This window comes from Lipotes vexillifer, unplaced genomic scaffold (assembly GCF_000442215.2).
Source record: "Lipotes vexillifer unplaced genomic scaffold, Lipotes_vexillifer_v1.1 scaffold67, whole genome shotgun sequence".
In the NCBI taxonomy this organism is placed as follows: domain Eukaryota; kingdom Metazoa; phylum Chordata; class Mammalia; order Artiodactyla; family Lipotidae; genus Lipotes; species Lipotes vexillifer.
The window spans coordinates 898,632-921,666 of NW_006797638.1; the positions used below are offsets into that span (position 1 = coordinate 898,632).

The 23,035-nt window shown below is 35.2% G+C and overlaps 1 protein-coding gene across 1 annotated transcript in view; it reads left to right on the forward strand.

Annotated features, from left to right (window-relative positions):
- Positions 1-23,035, forward strand: part of KIAA0825 (KIAA0825 ortholog) — a 416,652-nt gene that overhangs the window by 42,129 nt on the left and 351,488 nt on the right. The window contains exon 3 of the mRNA XM_007469758.1: positions 21,844-21,975. Within this exon, the coding sequence (XP_007469820.1) occupies positions 21,845-21,975 (131 nt within the window). The 5' untranslated portion in view covers position 21,844. The remainder of the gene's footprint in view (positions 1-21,843; positions 21,976-23,035) is intronic.

Consider the following 23,035-nt stretch of genomic DNA (forward strand, 5'->3'; position numbering starts at 1 on the left):
AATAATCTCCCTACCCAAATTCCACCCTTTTCCTTGATTCTCATCTTTCATGATCTCACAGGGCAGGTCATATGTTGAATATAATTTTAATTTAGAAAAATAAACATATCAGAATCTGTCCCACAATTGTCTTTTTCATCACCTGTGTTTGAGAAATAAACGGTGAAAAGAGAGGCAAATTATTTACTGAACTTTTCTTGCTGACTCATAAAGATACTGGCCAACCTAAAATGCCTCATAGTTCTCATCTCCTCCTTGATGGAACCTGCAGGTTTTACCCTTCTTGGTTTTTATCAATGACTGGGGAGGACATTAATCTTTCTTTCCTAGTTGTACTCCATTCACTGCCTTCTATCTCTTTAATTTTCAAGCAGTGTTGAATTTGAGAAATGTCTAACAGTTTTCATTTCTGGTTCTGACTTTACTTTTCTTCCCCACTGAACTCTCCCATATCACATCACTGTTAAATCATCACAATTCTGACAAGTAATATTCTTTCTAAGCCCCAGTCCTCAATAGCAAGAGGTAATTATGCTGCATTGTACAGTGGTTTGAAAATGTATATAGTTGTCTGTGAAGGTTTTGACTAACTCATCCAAATTCATCTAAACTATGCTAGTGCCCTTGTTTGAACAAATGTTTTAAATCATTATTATTGTTCATACTAATATTAGTTCTGATTTCTATTTGGTAAAAATGAATTTTTAAAACAAAAATACCTGTTTCTAAATTCAGAGAAAACTATTCAAATAAATGAGTTGGAACTCAGTATACACCTGCAATATAAAAAAGTTTTCTGGCATAGAAACAAAATAATTTCTTTAAATAGTATAGACCAAAGACAGCTTTATACAAATTCATTTAGAGTAGTTTCAGATTTATGTAATTAATAAAGTTGGATAGTGGGTCTAACTTATATATTAAATGTCCTTCAGTGTACAGTGATGTTCTAGTGACTGCCTGGAAAAAAATGATAGAATTTTATTTAGTGTTTCTGCTATGTCAGTCAATTCTATAAATGGCTTTCTAATGGGATACAATATATGCTTTTAATAGTTTTCTATAAGATTAAGAGATAATATTTATTGAGTGCTTTCTATGTTCCAGCGAATATGTTCTAAGTAGTATCATAGAAATATGTTCTATGTTCTAAGTAGTATCCATGGATTATCTCATGTAATCCTCATAACAACACTTTAATGATCTCACTGTTTTACAGATATGGTAGAGGCACACAAGGAGAAGGTTATAAAACTAGTAAGTAATGGAGCTAGGATTCCAACACTAGCACTGTTACTCCAGATCTCATACTCTAAGCCCCCACTACTCAAAATGTGGCCCCAAGCCAGCAGTATCACCGTTACCTGGGAACTTGTTAAAAATGCAGACTCTCAGGCTCCACCCCAGTATCATATTATCATGTATAATGTGAACAGGGATCCACTATAGACCCAAGTTATCTTGAAATCACTTGTATAAAGAGCAGAAAAAGAAAAAATCCCAGACCATAAACCACAAGTCTTTCTCTCTACTGGGCAGCTAACTACTTCAACATCTGAGACTTTTCTTGCAATCACATTGTAGCACACTGCCTTTGAGTACAGACTCTAGACTGGATGCCTGTGTTTGAATCTCACCTCCTATTTCTAGCTGTGGAACCCTAGGAGGGTTACACAACTCTCTGCATCTCAGCTGCATCATCTGGGAAATAAGGTCTAAAACGGTACTTACTTCACACGATCGTTGTGAAGATGAAATGAGTTAAAATCCATGGAAAGGTTTTAAAACAGAGCCTGATATGAGATAAGTGAATAAATGTTATCTACTGTAGTAGTAGTTGTTGTTGTTGTTAGTTATGATTCTTACCTTAGAGGCACATCTCATACTTCTTGGTTATCAATTGGTAATAACTTGACAAATATTTTTGTTAGCAGGGCTTACCACATAAAGGGATATCTTTGGTGTTAGAGTGCAAATCATAAACTTTAGTTTTTGTATTTTTCTGAAAACTTTCTCCTTGTGGCACTTCCTGCTTGTGAGTTCTGCTAAATGCCACTTGATTGGGATTCTTAACTAGTTAAGTCCAATGCACTCAATTCAAAATCAAAATGAAATATGTAACAGTATAGTGGATTTTAAAATATAGTATATGCTTTTAAACTGAATAAAGATAATGAGTATTGTAAGCCCATTTGGCCAGCCACTGGCATAAGTAGTACAGAAAAATCAGGATGAAGAATGTTTATTTGAAGGCTGAATGCTTTGGAAGCTTGTTTGTTTCCTTCTGGGTGGACATAATTCTGAAGTTAATCACGGTAGTCTTCAGGGGGAATAATGGTTTAGTGTGCAAGTACTTACTTAGCAACTATTTAAGAATACATCTAATGTGTGAAGTGAGATTGCATGTTCCTATATAAAATACCATTTTGAAAGCTGATTTGTGAAAGGCACTGAGATAAAAATCCTTGGTGGAAAAAATATCCTGGGAAACTTTTAATTGTCAGTTCCAGGACACACACCCAGAAAGTTCAGTTCACTAGGCCTGGGATTAGGCCCACCCAGGTATTCGAATTTTTAACCAGTGGCCAAGGTAATTCTGCTTAAATTAGTGTCTTCAACTACACTTTGAGAAATACTGCAGTAGAGGCAAAGACATGAACTGAAAAAAGCTTTTGTTGACCACCCATTCATTTTTGCAACATTGTCCTCTTTGGTACTAGTTTTTTCCATCCTATGACCTGCTCTCTCCATCTTCTTTGGCCTTTCCCTTGCCCCTGTTAGTGGTTCCCAAGTGATCTTTACTTTTCTGCTTTTCTCTTTTTTACTCTTTCTCAAAGAATATATCTTCTGGATTTATCAGTCATATCTTTACAGGTGGTTCTACAAAATAATCACAAAGGTCTCTTTAATCTAAAAATCTCTAAGCCAAAAGGAAGGTGCTGAAATCAATTTAGAGGCTTTGGGCAACATTTAAAAAAAGAAGAAGAAGGGGAAGGAGAAGAAGGAGAAGGAGGACTAGAACAGAAAATATCAAAGCAAGTATTAAGGATAAGCAGTGTTTCATGGAGCTTTTCTTTAAGATATGTGTGCACACCTACACATTGGATTGCAGTGCACTTTTTGAACCTTGTAGGTCATGGTTCAAAAAGTTTGAAACATACTTTCTGAGTCTTGGTCTCCTGAACTTCCGTGTGACATTACGAACACTATGTTTTCTCATGCATTCCCCTCATATATCTAACCCATCTCTATTCTGGACATTACCATTTGTATAATCCATTCAAAATTGTCATGTCTAGGGGCTTCCCTGCTGGCGCAGTGGTTGAGAGTCCACCTGCCGATGTAGGGGACGCGGGTTCGTGCCCCGGTCCGGGAAGATCCCACATGCCGCGGAGCGGCTGGGCCCGTGAGCCATGGCCGCTGAGCCCGCGCGTCCGGAGCCTGTGCTCCGCAACGGGAGAGGCCACAACAGTGAGAGGCCTGCGTACCGCCAAAAAAAAAAAAAAAAAAAAAAAATTGTCATGTCTAAAACTGAATTTGCTGTGCCTTCTTGCTAACATTTTCCTCCTAAGTTTTAAAAATCTATCCATAAACTACTTTTCTGTCATCCAGATTAAAATTTCAGAATTCCTTTGTAACAATTTAGCCCTTACTACATAAATTTCCCTATAGCCTCATCTTACTACCCTGGCCTATCCTGTGGCCCTACCCAGCAGGAAACCTTATGGGCACCCATAGTAGTCACCGCTCCTCAGCTAGCTTCTTGAAGGCTATCATGAGCATGCACTGCATGGTATCTATAGCTGCCTTCTTCAAGACTATAAGAGCCTTTGACAACAAGATGCCCTGCTCTGTACAATGCCCACCTCTTTTTCATAGCTATTCCTGTCATCATTACTCACTGTTATTGCCAAGGAAGAGGCACACCCTGGATTTTACCCTTTGCTACTTTCTAATGGTATATCCACAAGTTTTCTGCCTCTTATCATGACTATAATTTTCACATCGTCTTGTTTGGTTTCTCTGATGACTTGGGTCTCAAGTCCAAGCTTTTGATGCGTAGGATATGTAACACCTGGCTGGTGTTCTCTCAGCTATAACTGCCTGCCTCACTCAGCGACCCCAAACTATCTAGTCATACCTTGGAAAGTCATTTCAAAAGCTATCTTTCCTTTTCTCGTGTTCCCGTCCTCTTCCTATTCATCATCACCTTCATCTGGATTAATTCACTATCCTCCTAACTGATCATCCTACATCTGTTCTCTCACCCCACACCAAAATCATCTTAACACCCTGTTTGATAAATATTTATAAAGTGGTAGTCATATACTGCCTTAGTGAAAAACTTTTTATGACTCCCTGTTTTGTATAGGATAAAAGTACAAATATTTTCCTTCTGGAGGAAAAAAGGCTTTAGCATACCCATCTGGCCACTATTTTCATTTGTGAATTTTCTGTTCTAGTTCCCCAAAGCAGTCCTATATATGCTCCAGGGATGTTCTCACCATTTTAATTACCAGGACCTCTTGTTGGTTGTGGTTCATCATTGTGGAGCAGGTAGCTATGGCTGAGGTTTAGGAGTAGGGTCCCACTACATACAAAGAAACCTCAAGATGAGGACCTGATTACACATTGGCAATAAGAAGTGAGTAAGAGCCCACATTGTAGAAGAAGAGGGAAATGAACAGGAGACCAACTCTTTATTTACTTCTCTACTTACTGTCTGGCTGAGGCTCCTTATATCCTACCTTCACTAGTTGTTGGATCATTCTCAGAATTGGAGAGCACGTCAATCTATACACAGTGAGAGAATGTGTCACCAACTGTGGGGCCTGTGAGGCTATGGATTTTGCAAGATCACTGGACTCCCACCTTTATCTTCCTTTTTCTTGGCAGCTTGACTTCTCTATTTTCCTCTGCCCAAAGGGAATGTCCCTCTGCAGGACTTCTAGATCATTTGTTACTTGTACCACTCAGCTGATACTAAATTAGCTAATGCCTTGTAATATTTTTTTTGTTTTTGTCTCTCCTGCGTCAAAAGTAATGCTCATTATAATAAGTTCAAACAAAAATAGATTATAAAGAGTAAGTCTTTCCTTTTCCCTGTTCCTTTTTAGTTCTACCACCCACAGTTTAGCACTATTGATAGTTTGTTGAGTACCCTTCCTGATTTGGGGGATGATTGGCTTTTTTTCAGAAGTATTATACTGTATCATGATGCATATATAATTCTACAACTTACTTTTTAAAATAAAATACTATAGCATTCTGGAAATCTTTCCATCTCATGCCATACAAAGCTAGATTGTCATTTTTTATACGTGTGCTTTCATTTTATATATGTTATATTGATATTTAAAATATCCCATGTACTGACATCACATTATATATCCAGTTTGCCCAGGATAGTCCCATTTTAGGCCTTTTATCTCAGTATTTCATGGTTTAGCGTTTGCCTCAGATTTTTCATTTTTGAATGAAGTATTATTTAATAGTTACATATAAACAAACTAGGAGAGGTTTAGGTAGACCTACACCTTGTTTGTCTACATCCTGGCATGTTCTCATATGTGAGACACCAGTATAGTGAACAGAATTCTCACTTTAACATATGGTTAAATTGGCCAAATCCCATTTATCTTTTCCAGTTCCTTTCCAGAAGTAATATAAGCTAACACATCTTTTTCAAGGAGAGCAGGAAGGGTGCTTGCTGATAAAGTAAATGCACTCTGGCGCGAGCAGTTTGATACAGCTAGCTTCTTCAGATCTTAGGGGATGGTGGTGGCAGAACTATTCTATGCTGCCGGCTCTGCTGTCCACTTGATGCGCAGCCAGTTGTACTGAGCCCTGTGGTTACTTTGGCCTGCGGATTGCACATTTCCCATCCTTTATTCAGTTTTGCCAGAGTGAATACAATCTGAGCTCTCTATTGCTGCAAGGATTTTATTACATATCATACGATATAAATCTACAACTATTTATTTTACTGTTGGGTAACACATTTTTATTTTGTAATAACCATTTTGCTGACAGTGATTTAGAAAAAACAAAAGAAAATAACAGTGTACATTTAATAGTTAGTACTAAATTTCATTACACTTGCCGAAAAGAATTAATGTGTAACTCACACTATGGGGGCTATAATGATATCACAGAAGACATGAAAACAAGAAGACATAGAGGGACTTCCCTGGTGGTCCAGCAATTAAGACTCTGTGTTCCCAATGCAGGGGCCCCAGGTTCAATCCCTGGTCAGGGAACTAGATCCCACATGCTGTGGCTAAAGACCCCGCATGCTGCAAGAAAGATCCCGCGTGCCAAAACTAAGACCTGGTGCAGCCAAATAAACAAACAAACAAATAAATAAATAAATAAAAATAAATACTAAAGAAAAAAAAGAAGACATAGAAGCATCAACATCTATTGCATAGTCTTAAGACCATGCCTGAAAATACAACATTTTAATACTTAGCTGCAGAAGGTACATTTGTGTACCACTTTATGAAACATGACTTTTCATTTAGATCAAGTGACTGTACTAAATTAATTTCTCTCATCTTCAGCTTCAGGTTTTCTTGTGCATGTATGAAAGGTGAAACAATAGCTGTTAATGTATTGGCTCTATTAAAAGAACTTTACTAACACTTAAATGGTGCCAATTTTACCTCAGTATCATTGGATATTTCTAGTAAAAAAAAAATCAATTAATTCTAGTAATGGTTCAAGTTTCTTGTCTAATACATGGCATCAAAGTAAAGCATTTAGAAGTTCATTCTGTGAAAGGTGAAACACTTGACATTATTGTGAATACTGTTTATTGTAAATTGAATTACAAACTGCAACATACATGATAAAATTGTTTGGTCTTGGTGATATTAAAAATATGTTGGGACTTCCCTGACAGTCCAGTGGTTAAGGCTCTGTGCTTCCACTGCAGGGAGCCCAGGTTCCATCCCTGGTCAGGGAAGTAAGATCCTGTGCAGACAAAAAAAAAAAAAAAAAAAGTTGAGGTAGAACATAACATCATAAAATTTTTTGAATAAATTTAGAACCTATAGATAGAGAACTATACTTAGAATATGTTGTGATGCACATATTTGTGCAATTCATAATTGCCTCTAAGAAATCTATAAAATCTGTCAATCTAAATAGTAGATATAGTTCTAAAAGAGTACAAATATGTTTATACATATGTGAAATAACCAGCATGTAAATTTTTAAAAAATATTTATTTATTTATTTTATTTACTTGGCTGTGCCCCGTCTTAGTTGTGGCACGTGGGATCTTCTATCTTCCTTGTGGCATGCAGGATCTTTAGTTGTGGCCTGTGGGATCTAGTTCCCTGAGTAGGGATCGAACCCGGGCCGCCTGCATTGGGAGTGTGGAGTCTTAGCCACTGGACCACTAGGGAAGTCCCCAGCCTGGAAATGTTTATTATAAAAATAAGCATGGCAGTATATACTTTCTCTCTAACACATATATATGGAATGTAAAAAAAAAATGGTTCTGATGAACCTAAGGGCAGCACAGGAATAAAGACACAGATGTAGGGTTTTAGAAATTTTTGAGACTTTGAAGAGTAAGTTTGTAAATCAATGAAAATATCCTACCATAGTATTAAATACTTTCATAAAAATGTTCTCTAAATTTTGGTGCAGTTTCTGCAAAATCTACTGGAAATTTTTAGTCAAAGCATTTAACAAGTAGAAGGCAAAAAATTCAGTTTATGTGAAGCTTTTAGGGAATTGCAATTATTGAACATAAAGGTTGCAGATAGGAGGACCTTGAAATGTTTCTCCGTGAAATCAAATGGGAAACTGAACAAATTAATTTATAAGAACTCGAATGATATATAAAATTTAATTGTGAAATTCCATAATTGTGTTTTGAAATACCTACACTTATGGGGAAAATATTTTGATGGAGTTCATATTTTTAATTGAATAAATTTATATTATGGTTCAGAATGAAGTTAACCTGGAAAAGCCTACAAGTTTGCAGTACCTAAATTTAGCAAAACATAAAAATAGAACTACCATATGACCCAGCAATCCCACTACTGGGCATATACCCTGAGAAGACCATAATTCAAAAAGAGTCATGTACCAGAGTGTTCATCGCAGCACTATTTACAATAGCCAGGACATGGAAGCAGCCTAAGTGTCCATTGACAGATGAATGGATAAAGAAGATGTGGCACATAAATAAAATGGAATATTACTCAGCCATAAAAAGAAACAAAATTGAGTTATTTGTAGTGAGGTGGATGGACCTAGAATCTGTCATACAGAGTGAAGTAAGTCAGAAGGAGAAAAACAAATACTGTATGCTAACACATATATATGGAATCTAAAAAAAAAAAATGGTTCTGATGAACCTAAGGGCAGGACAGGAGTAAAGACACAGATGTAGAGAATGGACTTGAGGACATGGGGAGGGGGAAGGGTAAGCTGGGATGAAGTGAGAGAGTAACATTGACGTATACACTACCAAATGTAAAATAAATAGCTAGTGGGAAGCAGCCTCATAGCACAGGGAGATCAGCTCGGTGCTTTGTGACCACCTAGAGGGGTGGGATAAGGAGGGTGGGAGGGAGACGCAAGAGGAAGGGGATATGGGAATATATGTATGCATATAGCTGATTCACTATGTTACACAGCAGAAACTAACACACCATTGTAAAGCAATTATACTCCAATAAAGATGTTTTAAAAATAAATAAATAAATAAATTTAGCAAAACATTGAAAATAAGCATATATATATTTATTTGATAAATTTGTCTTATGTTATTAATCCAAAAAGGCACTTTGCACAGAGGCAAAAAAATAGAAACTGTAAAAATATTTTGGCTAGAATATTTATGTATTTCATTATTAAAAATTAAAATTGGTGATATTTTCCACTAGTGAATTTGCTCTGAACTTAATAAATTTACCAGGTAGATTTGCACCTGAGAAAGAGTATACAGAAGAGTCACTTGAAGGTGTCAACAACTTAAAATTTACTAACCATAAATTGTATCTTGGAAAATTATAAAAATAATATAATCATATTTTAAAAAATACATTCTTCAGAAAAATAACTGTGAGAGGCAGACACAACTAAGAAATTGATTAAAGTATATGAAATGTACCAAGAATCATCTGTTTTTATATTTTTAATGTTAAAACAATATAAAGAGTTTTTTACTTCAATGGGCATAGATATAGGAATTTTTTGAAAGAATGTTATTTTGAATATAAGTATTACATAGGCCCACAAATATTATAAAGCTACTTACTTGATTTGTAAGTATCCATCTTAAAAAATTACATAATTTAAATTATTTTCAGTACCCTTTTTACTCCAAAAAAAAAGGTCCTAGTTTGAATGAATAAATTCTATAATCCTTTGATGTATATATGCTTCATCCCCTCCTTCCCAAATCCCATTTCCCCTTTTCCAAATGATTGCTTTATTGTAATTCTTATACTTCAAATTCATTATTTCCAAAATGAACACTCCCTTTCCCCCTACAAATTAAAAATTAACTCTTTCCTCTGATTTTTCTCTTTTACTTAAGAGTATGTCTTTTCTACCAGTCATTTAGAGTTAAAATCTTGCTATAAACACTGATTACTCTCTCACCTTTACAAAGATCATTCTGGTGGTAGGATAGAGAATGAATTAGGAGATAATGCTAAAAATAGGGAAACACTTTAGCAAACTGCTGTACTAATCCAGCAGTTTGGATTTTGGATTTACACAGAAGCAATATGAGAACAGGGTTGGATATGACAAATATGAAGGCAAACTAACCATCTGGCTATGGGACTGGTGAGAGAACATTAGAACATGGGGGATGACTCTCACATTTCTGACATGAGTGCCTAGGTTGATAGTGGTGCTGTTAACTATCAGAGGGACCTCAAGAAAATGAAGACCTTTTAGAGGGAAGATAATAAAATTGTTTGGGGCATGTTGAGTTTAGGTGCCTGTGGGACATCCATGGGAGTTATCCAGTGTGGAGTTGGACAGTTAGAACAGGAGCTCCAAACACAAGTTGTAGCAGAAGACATGGATACAGATGAAATTGTTCAGTCAGAGGACCACAGGAAAGAGACAGAAAAAGGGACTGGTAAAGGAAACTGAGCTGTGGTGTTCAGGACAGATTTAGGGAGAAACAGTGCCCTAATAGCACTTCATTTGGGGAAGGAAGTGCTTGGGACCAGTGTGGAGTGTAGCAGTTTGGACGGAAGACTGACATTTGGCAATTTCGAGGTTCTGTGATTATAGGAAGAATTCAGGCCTAGCTTAGGAAATGTTCCCAGAAATATCTTACCATTTGAAACTTTTAGATTTAAGTTTAATAAATTAAGCTTCAAAGTTATAATAGTTTATGTATAGTTTTGCAGGTAACATTCATTCTACCTCTCCTCTACAATCTTATTATCATTATTCATTTTTACTCTGACTTTTTTCAAAGTTTCACATTGTGTGTACAAGGGCATGTTGATTAGTATAGAGTGGACTTTCTAATATCTTGTCAAGAATGTCAGTTTTATTATAATTTCACACATAGAACTATTCTAGAAATTTGACTTTGAAGTTGAGTCAATCCAAAACAATTTTAAAAATCTCTTTATTTTTCATTCTTAGGATTGTTTCTCAATGGTATATATGCATAAAATTTTAATGTTTTTACATTTTGTTTTTACTTATTAGTTCTTTCAAAGAATGTGTTCTGTATCTTTAGACTTTACTTAGTAATTAAAGCACCTAATTTAAGTAGTTTTCTTTCTATAATCCATGCCTCCACATTGCCTCTTACATGTTCATTTTGGTCCCTCAGCTTTGGTATATGATTCATCTTTTAGTAGAAAAATACTGGGTTCTTTCATCACAATTACAGTCATTGGTCTGATAATCCTATGAGTCAATCTACACAAAACAAGAAGCTCATATCAAACTCGTGGCAGGTTTAGTTAAAATTAAAATGCACGCTCAACTGTAGAGATTGTCAAGTGTGGAAATAATATTTGTCCAGCTGGACAGCTTTCTTTTGTAGTTGCTAAATGAAAGTTGAGATTCTGTCTGCTCCTTGAAAGCTTCTGTGTCATGAAGGTAATTTGGACTGTTTGTGGTTTGACAGGGATTATTAAAATCAGATGAAGTGAAGGGAAGCAAGTGTGAGAAAGCAAAATTGACACTGACACTCTCTATTATTTGCAGCTTGGATCATGATGACTATGTTGATATGATAGATTCACTGTTGAGATATGTTAAGCAGCAAATAAAATAAAAAGCAAGAATAGTGATGGATTTTCAGATTTAACATGAAGAAATCCAATATTTACTTTCACTGATTGCTTTTTAAATAGGTTTTCAGGTCATTTCATATGAATTTATTTATAACCAACAACAAATTATCCCTCTATTGAACTATAGAATTAAAAAGTATACTGCAAAGGCAGGATAACAGAAAATTAAATATTAAAGAAATAGATCACATGATTAAAATAATAGAATTTTTAAACTAGAAGGGTCCTTAAAGATCGCTTTTATCTGATTTCCTTTTTTGGTAGATGGAAACTAGAAAGAGTTTTAAGGTATCACATTTAAATGTTATTTGATAGCATAAATAAATGTAAAATCCAATTTTTCACCATAAATATATTTTCTTACCTTTTCACAGTTATTATAGTATATTATAGTTATATGTTTTCTATAAATAGTATTACCTACTTTAATGAAGTAAATGCCTTCCATAAACATGATCTTCTACCGAAAGCATTCTTAGTAGAAGGAGTTATAGCAAAAGGCTATTTCAAGATGTCAACCAAGGACAGTTATAGTAGAAAAATATAAATAAATATGACGAATACATATATATAAAACTAGGTGAAGAACCTGGAGTTATCCTATGCATTGTGGAAAACCTTCAGTGGTATTTAGGCAGGGTCGTGAAATGATCTGAATTGGTTTGTAACATGAGAAGTCTAATGCCAGTGTGCAAGGTGGATATCACCCAGGTTTCCTACAATTCAGTTCAACAGTTCTAACACTAACTACCTGGAGTTAGCACAGTCATTGCAAGTGAAAGGCTTAGTCCTACAAGACTGCCCCCACTTCAGACGTGAGCAAGTGAGGTCTCCAGGGATACCCGCTTCTGCCTGGCTGACTACAAATTCAGCAGCTCCCACAGGTTCAATAATTCATTTGAATGACTCACAGAACTCAGGAAAGTGCCATACTTCTGATTACAGTTTTATTAAAAAGGATACAACTCAGGAACAGCCAAATGGAAGAGACACATAGGACGAAGTAAGGAAGGGGGTAGGAGTGGCAAAAACCAAATATGTATTTATTATACCACAAATATGTATTTATGTATCTTGGAGACAGATAGTGTTCCAGATTTGGGGCGCTGGTGCAGAAAGAAGGAGAAGTCAAATTTGAGAGCAGTGGTGACCATTTAAGATATTAGGAAGAGAAAGAGTCAAAGAATTTGATGACCATTTAAAACAGGGGTCAGCAAACTTTTTCTATTAAAGGCCAGATAGTAAATATTTTAGGACTTGTGGACAGCATATGGCCACTGTAGTATATTCTTTTTTGTTTGTTTTTTAATTTTTACAACATGTTAGAAATGTAAAATCTATCCTTAGCTTGTAGGCCATAGAAAAAACAGACTGCACCATAGTTTGCTGACTCGTGTTTTAAAATACTAGCATGGAAGAGGGAGATTAGGTAGGTGGTGACCCTATGACATAGGAAGAAAAGTTATTTTAAGAAAAAGATTTTTTTTTTCTTAAGATTATTTATTTTTATTTTTGGCGGTGTTGGGTCTTCGTTGCTGTAAGCGGGCTTTCTCTATTTGCAGTGAGCGGGGGCTACTCTTCGTTGCGGTGCACGGGCTTCTCATTGCGGTGGCTTCTCTTGTTGCGGAGCACGGGCTCTAGGCGCGGAGGCTTCAATAGGTGTGGCTCACGGGCTCTAGAGCGCAGGCTCAGTAGTTGTGGCGCACGGGCTTAGTTGCTCCGCGGCATGTGGGATCTTTGCGGACCAGGGCTCGAACCTGTGTGCCCTGCGTTGGCAGGCGGATTCTTAACCACTGCGCCACCAGGGAAGTCCAAGAAAAAGATTTTGAATTAAATGTTGAACATATTGAGTTGAAGGGGCCTTTGGATCAGCAAAATGGAATTGTCTAGTAAGTGCTTGGATGTATGTGTGGGGTTTTAGAGAATTAGACACATAGACCTTGAATATTCAGCATCAAGATAATAGATGAAAGAGGTTGTGAAAAGCATGCAGAATAGGAAGAGGACCAGTAACTCCAGCATGAGATGGGTAGGAAGAGAAGCAAAAGAGAAATTTCCATAGTCTGTTTCCCAACTCAGGCAAGGGAAATAAGGAGATTTGGGAAGACTGAAAAATGAAACTAATAGGAAAAGATTTTTGAGGTCTGAGGAGAAAATCCAATGAATAAAAATAAAACAAAAATTTTTAAGTAAAACAAATCTACTACAGTAAAATTACGTAAAAGGAAGCAGTTGCTTTGAATGAAAAGTGCTCAAGGAAAGTATTTAAAATGAGAAGCAGGTTTAGAAAGAACTCTGTGGTGAATATCAGTGTTCAGTGGCAGAGATGAGAGAGGAGCCAATCAAGATGTTTATTAGTTTAATAAAAACTACTCTGGTCAATTTAAACAAACAAACAAAGTGGCTGTTGGGTGGTTGAGCAGGGAAAGGATTTATTATATGTATCTCACAGAACCAAAAGAAGCTGTATGAGCAATCAGTCAGTCAGAGGAGGACAGGAACTGGGCAATTACAGGGGTCTCAGCCAAAAAAATCCATGCATCTTTTCTTGGGAGGTTGGAAGTATCGTGATTGGTTTACTACCAGTGATTCCCTGTCCCTGCCTTCATTCCAGATTTCAAAATTTATTTAGTATGCATCTGATGGTTCAGCTTGGCTCAGATTTCTAACCCTGAATCAATTAGTTATGACCAGGAAAGCTGGGTCCTTTAGCATAGAAAATGCACCACCATTGTACATCTGATACTGTATATCAGATAAAAAAAGAAATGTGAGCTGGCCAGCTATCCAAAGTGGGGCCTCCTACCAGGAGCCTCTGAATAAATGATGTGAGAAACTAGAAGAGAACTAGGAAAGTATAATACTTAGGAAAATTGACAAGAGAGAAGACAACTTCAAGGAATGAGTAGCTATCAGTACCAAATAGTGCAGAGACTGAGTATGATGGGAAGTGAAAAATATTTTGTCAGTTTCAGTGAAAGGATGGAGGCTGAAACCAGATTATTCTGGGTTGAGAAGTGGAAGATGAGAACATGAGATTAAGAAATATGGACTGCTATTTTGAGATGCCGGGCTATGAAAAGAAGGGGATCCTAGGTAGGGTTTTGTTGGTTTCTAAAAAGCAAGAAACTTAAACATGTTTATATTCAACTGAAAGGGATATTGATGTTGTAGGACTAGTTGATGATGACTGATGGAGCAAAGCCCTGAAAGTCATAAAAGGGTATTTCAATGGATAGATTTATTCATCAAATTGATGTTAATAAATAATATTACTAAAATTTAGGAGAACAGTATCACATTAATTTGACTAGCTAATCAATAATATTAACATTTTAGGAGAAATTCTTCAACTCTTGGAACATACTTTAAGAACTGTAACTCCTTTAGAAGCACCATTTCAATACAAAGTACATACTAAGTTCAAAGCATTATTGCCTAATTATTAAAAGAGTTCCTTAAAAATATAATTGACATCTCATAAGCTATTTATTATTCCCTCTTGCTACCTAATACAACTGCCTTTTAAAAAGTGCTCCATAACTTAAACTTTCTAATGCAGATGTACTGTTTTCCAAATTACTAAGGTTTTACTGTACTTGAAAATTCATTAGTAAATCACAGCCCCATGATTTGCAACATTATTTAGTTCTAATCTCAAAATATATAATAATTTTATGACTTTTTAATTTATTTTTTTAGTCTTAAACTGATTTTTTTGAATTTTATTTATTTTTTTATACAGCAGGTTCTTATTAGTTATCTATTTTATACATATTAGTGTATATATGTCAATTCCAATCTTCCAATTCATCCCACCACCATCCCCTCCCCCCCTCTTTCCCCCCTTGGTATCCATACATTTGTTCTCTACATCTGTTTTATGACTTTTAAATCATGTGCAATATACAAGTGCCAAGTTATAAAAGAATGCTGAAATTAAATTCATTTTTAATTATCTTGGTTTCACTGTTGTATTAAAGCAAGAGATGACGAAGATTGCATATTGAAGATTATAAAGAGTTATTAAAATGAAAATATTTTCTGGAAAGAAAGGTACACTGAAAAATAAAGAAAGCAATGTCAATTTGGTGAGTAAAGCATATGACAGTTAATTCTGTTTGCTTGTCAAGCTGCAATAGTGTATTCCAACTGATCCTGTCAGTTTCTACTTCATACATACACATATCTAAATTACTAATAGAGGAGTTACAGTGAAGTGTTCTATATTTTATCAAAGGGGATTTTAATAGTTGTAGTATGTTAATATGAGTACTTACCGGATGTATATCAATATTATAGCTCATATAATTATAATAATCAGAACTTCCACAATAATTAGTAGAAAGCATAGCAGTATAAATCGAATAAAACAAGTTCATTATTTCCTAATGTAAGACTTTAATGTATTAGGTATTTGAAATGACTGTCAACAAATGGAGATCCATTTGAGTTGTTTCTCAGTCTTTAGGGGAGGCTAGAACATTAAAATTTCAACTCTCAATAATTGATGAAAAGAAATTTTTGGCAACTCTGAAATATCACAGGGGAAGATCTAGCCTTAAAAAATTTATTTTTAGAAATTATATAGCTTCATAATGAATGAAATTTATAATGGTTCTAGGGAAAGCTGTTAAATATATATGGCAGTAAACAAGCCAACATATATGAGAGGTAAAATAATAATTCTTTTGTACAACTTTATAACTACATAAAATTGTCAAGATTCAGTAAAAGTTAAATTTTGAATTATATAAAGTTGGCAGGACTTTGTGAATGATATAAGAAGACTACTTTGTGACTAAATATGGATGGAAAAGCTAAAATGAACCAGGCCAGAAGAAAAGGCTGGTCCAGATTTAAGAATGGCGACTTGGTCCAGATTTCAGTTTGATTTTTTTTTTTTATCAAATCAGCAACTCAAACCGAACAAGAAATACAAAGAATAATACAAATAATATAAAAGATACCAAGAATAATAGCTCAAGGATACATGATGGCTGTAATGTCACCTTTTTCCTTGTGGAGGCATAATGCCCAAACTCAGTTCATCTCAGACATCTTTTGTTGAGTAAAGAGTGTGTCAGTTCAAAGGAACCCAGAAACATGGGCTGATTGCTTTTTAGAATATTTTAGGGAGATGCAGGCTGGAGAATGGAGCATCAGTACAGGGCATCTACCTATTACCATAAGAGAATGTCTTCCTGCCTCACATTTCCCCTTTTCACATAATATTTCTTGCTAAGCTACAGATTCTACTTTAGCTTTTCATGTGGCAGTCCTGGAGAAGGGAAAAGGGAAGAATTAAAAATAGCTCTGAGAGTCCAGGATACAGGAACAATGATGGTATTGACAAATGAAATAGTCCATGGAAAAGTTAATTTGGGGGGTTCAGAAATATGTCCTTCTCCTACATTTTTATAGAATACAACAAATTTATAGCTAGAAGAAACCTCAGAGCCTAATAAACCCATTCACCTCATTTTATAAATGAGGAACATAAGCTCCATCCCTCTTGACAGATTGAGTGACTCACCCAAAGTCACAGAGGCATTGGCAGACCAGGATCAGGACTCAAATCTTTTGATTCGTGGTTCGATGATGTTTAGAGTTAAATGTATTTTATTATAGAGCAACATTTTGAAACTTGTTCAGTTATATGTGGAATGTATAATTGTCTTTAATTAATCAGAATACCCCACTTACTGTGCTAATTAACTGTTTATTTTAGGCTAGACAGTGATATTGGATGGTAGGACTTAAGGTGAGCTAGAGCTGGTGGACACATTAATTCCACAGTCCAGCCAGAGATATGAAAGGCATTAGACCCTCCTCACTGGAGAAAATCACTTGATCCAAATGTTTCCTTTACTAACTAAATTTCTGTGTGGATTTCCTCCCAAGGGTTGGTTTTTCTATCTTTCGATCCTTTTTAATCATGTTGGTCTTAAGAAGAATGGCACTCGGGACTATTATTATTGAAGAAACCGAAAAAAGATAAGATAAGAACTCTAACCATTGTATGTGTTTAAATAAAGAAGAAGATACCTTAGGATAGAAAGGTATCATTTAAAAATATGTTAAGGGACAAGTGAGAGTCCAAAATTACTTTTGTGTGCTTTCTTTTGATCACATAAGGTATGATTAGTTTTATTGCTTTACTGTAATGTTTTCTGGCAGTGCTTATAATATTTTCATATTTTATTATAGTCATTGTTCTTAGGAATTTATAACTCAACTGTTATAATTTGCCTGTGGCTGAAATTTGACCTACAGATGTTTGGCTTAGATATAATTCTTCAAACATAACTTGTCTTTAAAAGGCAATAATTAATATTAGATTGGCTGCTAATACTTGTTTGAAATATTAAACACTTTTTTTAATCTTATACAAAAAGTGATCAGAAACATTACAGGAGAATGAACATTTAAAAACAGGTTGGGGAATGGAAATTTCAAAAACAAAGTTATTGTACTTTATAGTTCCCATCTTTGATTGATCGTGGATTAGGACAAGAGACTTCATTCATTATGTCAAATTATTATTGTGTCCCTGATGACGATTTATAGGGACATAAACAGAATATAAAGCTATATCCTGATCCATAACTTCATAGCCTCTTCCTTTTTCCCCTTAGATTTTTTAAAGGTAATTCTATCTTTTGAAATACCACTGAAGTATTTCCCAGATTACATTGGTCCCTCAATAATTTACTTTTCTGTTGTTGAGGTCATAGTTATGTTTCACTTAGAATATAGCAGTGATCTTTCTACTCGCTCCCTTTCTTATGGTCCTGTGCTTATTACTGTTCCTTGAGAGGAGGGACTGTTCAGTCGTTCAGTCTCTCTGCTCCTTCATGATGCCCAGCACAGTGTCAGACACACTGTGGGCCCACAAAATACATGTAAGGAAATGGGAAGTTTGGTGTCTGTGCTCATACTCATTCAGTGCGTGCTTCTTTCTCACCACAGTCCTGCAGGGATCACTGCCATCCTAATGGGAAAACTTCTAAATCCAAACTTTAGCGTCACTTACTACATACAGTCTGTACTCTCCCTCCTTTATTTCTCATGTTGGTCCTGTGCATCCCTATTCACTCAGGTTAATTTTCTCATCTTATTATAGTTTGCCCATCAAGTTTTCTATTATCCTATCACACAGCATCTTAAACTTTACTACCACTGTAAAGGTGACTCTTGTTTCTCTCATCCGTCACCACCTTGAAATCTTATCATACATATGGAAGCATCACAGATCTATGCCAGTCATATGAAAACTCTGAACCATCATCATTCTGGTACCCCATCATTGTTATCAAATGGCATTCCTTTATAATGACAGTCTTTGTATGTACTGATTAACTTCTCTACTGAGGTTAAATAGAGAAAATCATGCAACCATGTAGATTGGGAATCCTTCAAAATCATGGTCAGCAACCCTATCTGAATGTTTGACCTGTTTCTGTCCATTATTGTTTTACCCCAGAGCTGATTTCAATGAAGGACATAACACACACATTCAATATTGAAATGATACAAAACAACAGATTTCCTTTTAACAGCATTTGTAAGCACAAATACCACAAAACAATACAAAGAGTTTGGTGAAATGGTCAGTGGAGAGATATTTAGGAATTATGTAAGGTTTGAATCAGACTTTGAAAGAAATTATAAATACAAATTGGTAAGAGAGAAGTTTTAAGGTTGGAAGATGTTTCAAATGAAGACATATAGAAAGTGTATAGGGTTGGCCAAAAAGTTCGTTCGGGTTTTTCCATAGCAGCTTACCAAAAACCCGAACGAACTTTTTGGCCAACCCAATAAAATAGGAGATCATACACGTCCTGAGAGCAAAGCTAATTTCTTTTTTATCTACCTTTCCTAATTATATATAAAATAAGTACTTATTGCAAAACATAGGAAAGTGCTAAATATGAAGAAAATAAAAATCAACCATAGTCTATCCAGTCTGTCCAAAGATAACCATTTTAACATTTTGTTTAATATCCTTTCTACATTCTACAATGTTTTATTTGCAGTAACTGATTCATTTATCAAGAGTCCAGCAACCTCAAGTTTTAAAACCAAACAGGTCTGGGTTCATACCCTACCCTCTAACACTGGGTAGCTATGTAACATGGACGTGTTAGTTCATTTCTTAGGGCCCAAGTTCCCTCCCCTATACATGAGGATAATAACTGCTTTGTAGAGTTATTATGAAGATTAAGGAAGGTGATGTATATAAATTACCTTATACATAGTAGATATACAACAAATAATATTACTAGTTTGCTATTATATTTAAGCTGACTTCTACACATATTTTCTTTAGTTTGAATATGTGGAGTCTGAAGTAATGAGGCGTTACAATATCGACAAATTGGGGCAACTCTGAACAGAATATTGATAATATAATTTATTACAGAGAAGCTGGCTATAAACAAAATATTTACTAAGTTTGAGTTCTCTACAAGAACCCTCAGCCATTCAAATCTTTCCATTATAAAACTGAAATTTTATTTTCTTGCAACAGTTTTTGAATATCTCATCACCTGAAAAGTTGAACTACCCAAAAAGATTCAAAAATATGCAAATACATAAACTGAATTCATTATTAGTAATATTGGCCATTGGGTTCAGAAATGACTGTTCTGATAATAGCTGTAAGTAGGTGAGCTACTGGAAAGATAGGAAGATATCAAACTCATTGGTATATGGAAATATTGAGGTTTTGGTGTCCTAAAGAAGTATAACTTCTGATGGACATAGCATTTTCTACCACTTAGCTTATAGTTTTGGCAATTTTATTTTTTTGCCTGATTTCAAGTTAATATTAATTATGGTATATTATAGGTAAGTATTTGTTTTCAAATGAAAAATTAAACCTTTTATTGCAAAATATTTTTAAAAGGAGACTCCAAATGTATGAGACTCCAAATGTATTTTTAAAAGGAGACTCCAAATGTATGAGGATTATTTATTTATTTATGGCTGTGTTGGGTCTTAGTTTCTGTGCAAGGGCTTTTTCTAGTTGCAGCAAGCGGGGGCCACTCTTCATCTCAGTGCACGGGCCTCTCACTGTCACAACCTCTCTTGTTGTGGAGCACAAGCTCCAGACGTACAGACTCAGTAGTTGTGGCTCATGGGCCTAGTTGCTCCACGGCATGTGGGATCTTCCCAAATCAGGGCTCGAACCCGTGTCCCCTGCATTGGCAGGCAGATTCTCAACCACTGCACCACCAGGGAAGCCCTTGTATGAGGATTTTGATATTTAAAAATGGTATATTGGAACTAATTGAGTTTCAAATGACAAGTCTGGTGATACCATGGACTTCTATATTAAAATGTTTTAGTGGAATGTTTTCCTCTTAAAGTAATATCTCTTAGGAAGAATAAAAGCTGTATTCCAAAACAAGTTCTTTGAAGTGCCAGATAGAAACTATGAGAAATCTTTAGCCATTTTATTATATGATAATAAATTACCTACATTTATTAATAATTAAATAATTAAGGATGAGTGTGTCTATTAGTGTTGTAGCTTCTGCAAAACTTTTTAGATAATATTTCAAATATTTTGGGTGTATCCAAACTAAAACCACATTTTTCCAAGCCTTTTTCTTGTTAATATTTAGTCTATGTATATGTGTTATAATTTAATGTTTAAATTTCTCATTCATTTATACCATCAGTCATCAGATTAATATTTTATGTCAAAAAATAACGTACCTCTAAATAAAAAAAGTTTACACTCTGCCCCAACTCTATCATTTTTAGTCTATCTCATTGCCCTGCTGTATTTGTTCTCATAGCACTGCTCATCATGTAATCTTTTATAAAATGTATCTAGTTATGTGTTTTTAAAATCTACCTTCCCCACTAGATCAAAAACAGCATGAGGGCAGGGACTTTGACTTGTTGCAGCTATATCCCCAGCTTCTTCAGCAGTGCCTGTTATAGATCAAGCATTCAGTGAATACATATGGAATGAATGATTGAAGTTTTGGTAGTGGGAAAATGCTTATCTCTAGAAGGAGTATTGTATTTAAGTTTTAGTCCAATATCAGTACTTAGGTTGACAAGGGTGGTAGAAGAACGCAAGGGAAATTTTACCTTCTTCACATATAAAACAGGACTAGGGGATGAGACTAAAAAATTCTGAGGTTCCAATGACTAGGTCAATATGTTGACAAGAGTGGAGGGAAGTTGCTGAATTCTTGAAGCAACCACCCTTGTTCACACAGGTCCCCGAGGCTTCGCGATTTCCTTTGCAGCTCTTGGTTACAGTGAGAAGCAGCAGGATGCTTAGGTACTCTGACTTTTTTTCAGCTTTCAAACCATAGAGAAGTGTGAAAATTAGGTCACACCTCATGAAATTTAAATAATAAAACAATCTACCTAGATTAATAATACCCTACTTCTTCTACTGCTGTATTTTGCCTCTAAATGGGCATTATTATTTTGGAGTTAATATCACAACTTGAGGTGGGTTTTTTTCCTTTCATTTTGGGGAAACTGACATTTTTTTATTCTTATTCCTCAGGATGGATTGGGGAGATGAATATTCCCATAATTCTTTTGACCTACATTGTTTGTTAAATTCATTTCCTGGAGACTTGGAGTTTAAGCAGATCTTCAATGACATTGATGAAAAGATAGAACAAAATGCCATAAGGTAAATATTGCTAATTTTAAAACAAGTTGGTTTCATGTTTCATTTACACGAACTTTTATCTAGTCTAATTTTAGTGTTTCCTGCTCTTAAGAAAATTTTAGGTTTTAATTATCATTAACTTCCTGAAAAAAAATTAATTAGACCCTCCCCTCTAGAATATAACATGATTTTCCTTATCTGATTACTACTTTAAATAAGGCTAAAAAATATAGGCATTGCCTTCAAATAGATAAAGTTTGTTGAATTACTCTTGTTGGGAGGAGGAAGTTTTCCTCTACCCTTCTAGGTTCTTTTGAGTAGTCTAAGAATTAAATTGACATGAGACAGATTAACAGAAGAAAATCAAACAATAGTGTAATTACATGTATACATGGGAGAGAACCAGAAAAACTGAGTAGCTGGCCAAAATGGGCAAAATTCTCACCTTAAATACCATTCTCAGCGAAAGGCAAAAGAGGATGTTGAGGGTGGGTAGAGTGTCTTGGGAAGTTACCAGGAAAAGCACAGTAAACAAGGGTAAGGTTGTTATGCAGATTTAAGTCAGTACCTTCTCCACTGATAAGAGTTTCTAGAGATCCTCCTCTGCCTGGTACAATGAGGGAGACACCCTTACAAATGGAGATTTTCCTTATAAATGTGAATGTTTCTAACAAAAGGGTAGCTCGTGCTTGGTTTTCAGAGTGTTTACCATATGTGTGTTTCTTAGAAAACAACCAGCTTAAAATAATTTAATATGCCAAAGAGACATATTTTAGGGTGGCAAATTCTGCTCCCCTAAACTGTTCATGATTTCTTAGTTTGCCAGTATTGATGGCCTGCATTTTCACTAATAGGTTTAGAATTAAATATTCTCATTTGATGGATAAGCACAGAAATTAAAATTTTGGAATTAAGGTATCAAAATAAAATCATAGTATAAGGCCATGGATGGCTTGAATTGCTGAAAGCAGAACATTAAATTATTTTTATGTAATGTTTGTCATTTTAAGTCTCCTCACTTACTTAAGAGGCTAGGGAGTCCACCTATGCAAGGTTAGTCTTTATCACCTACTCCAAAATT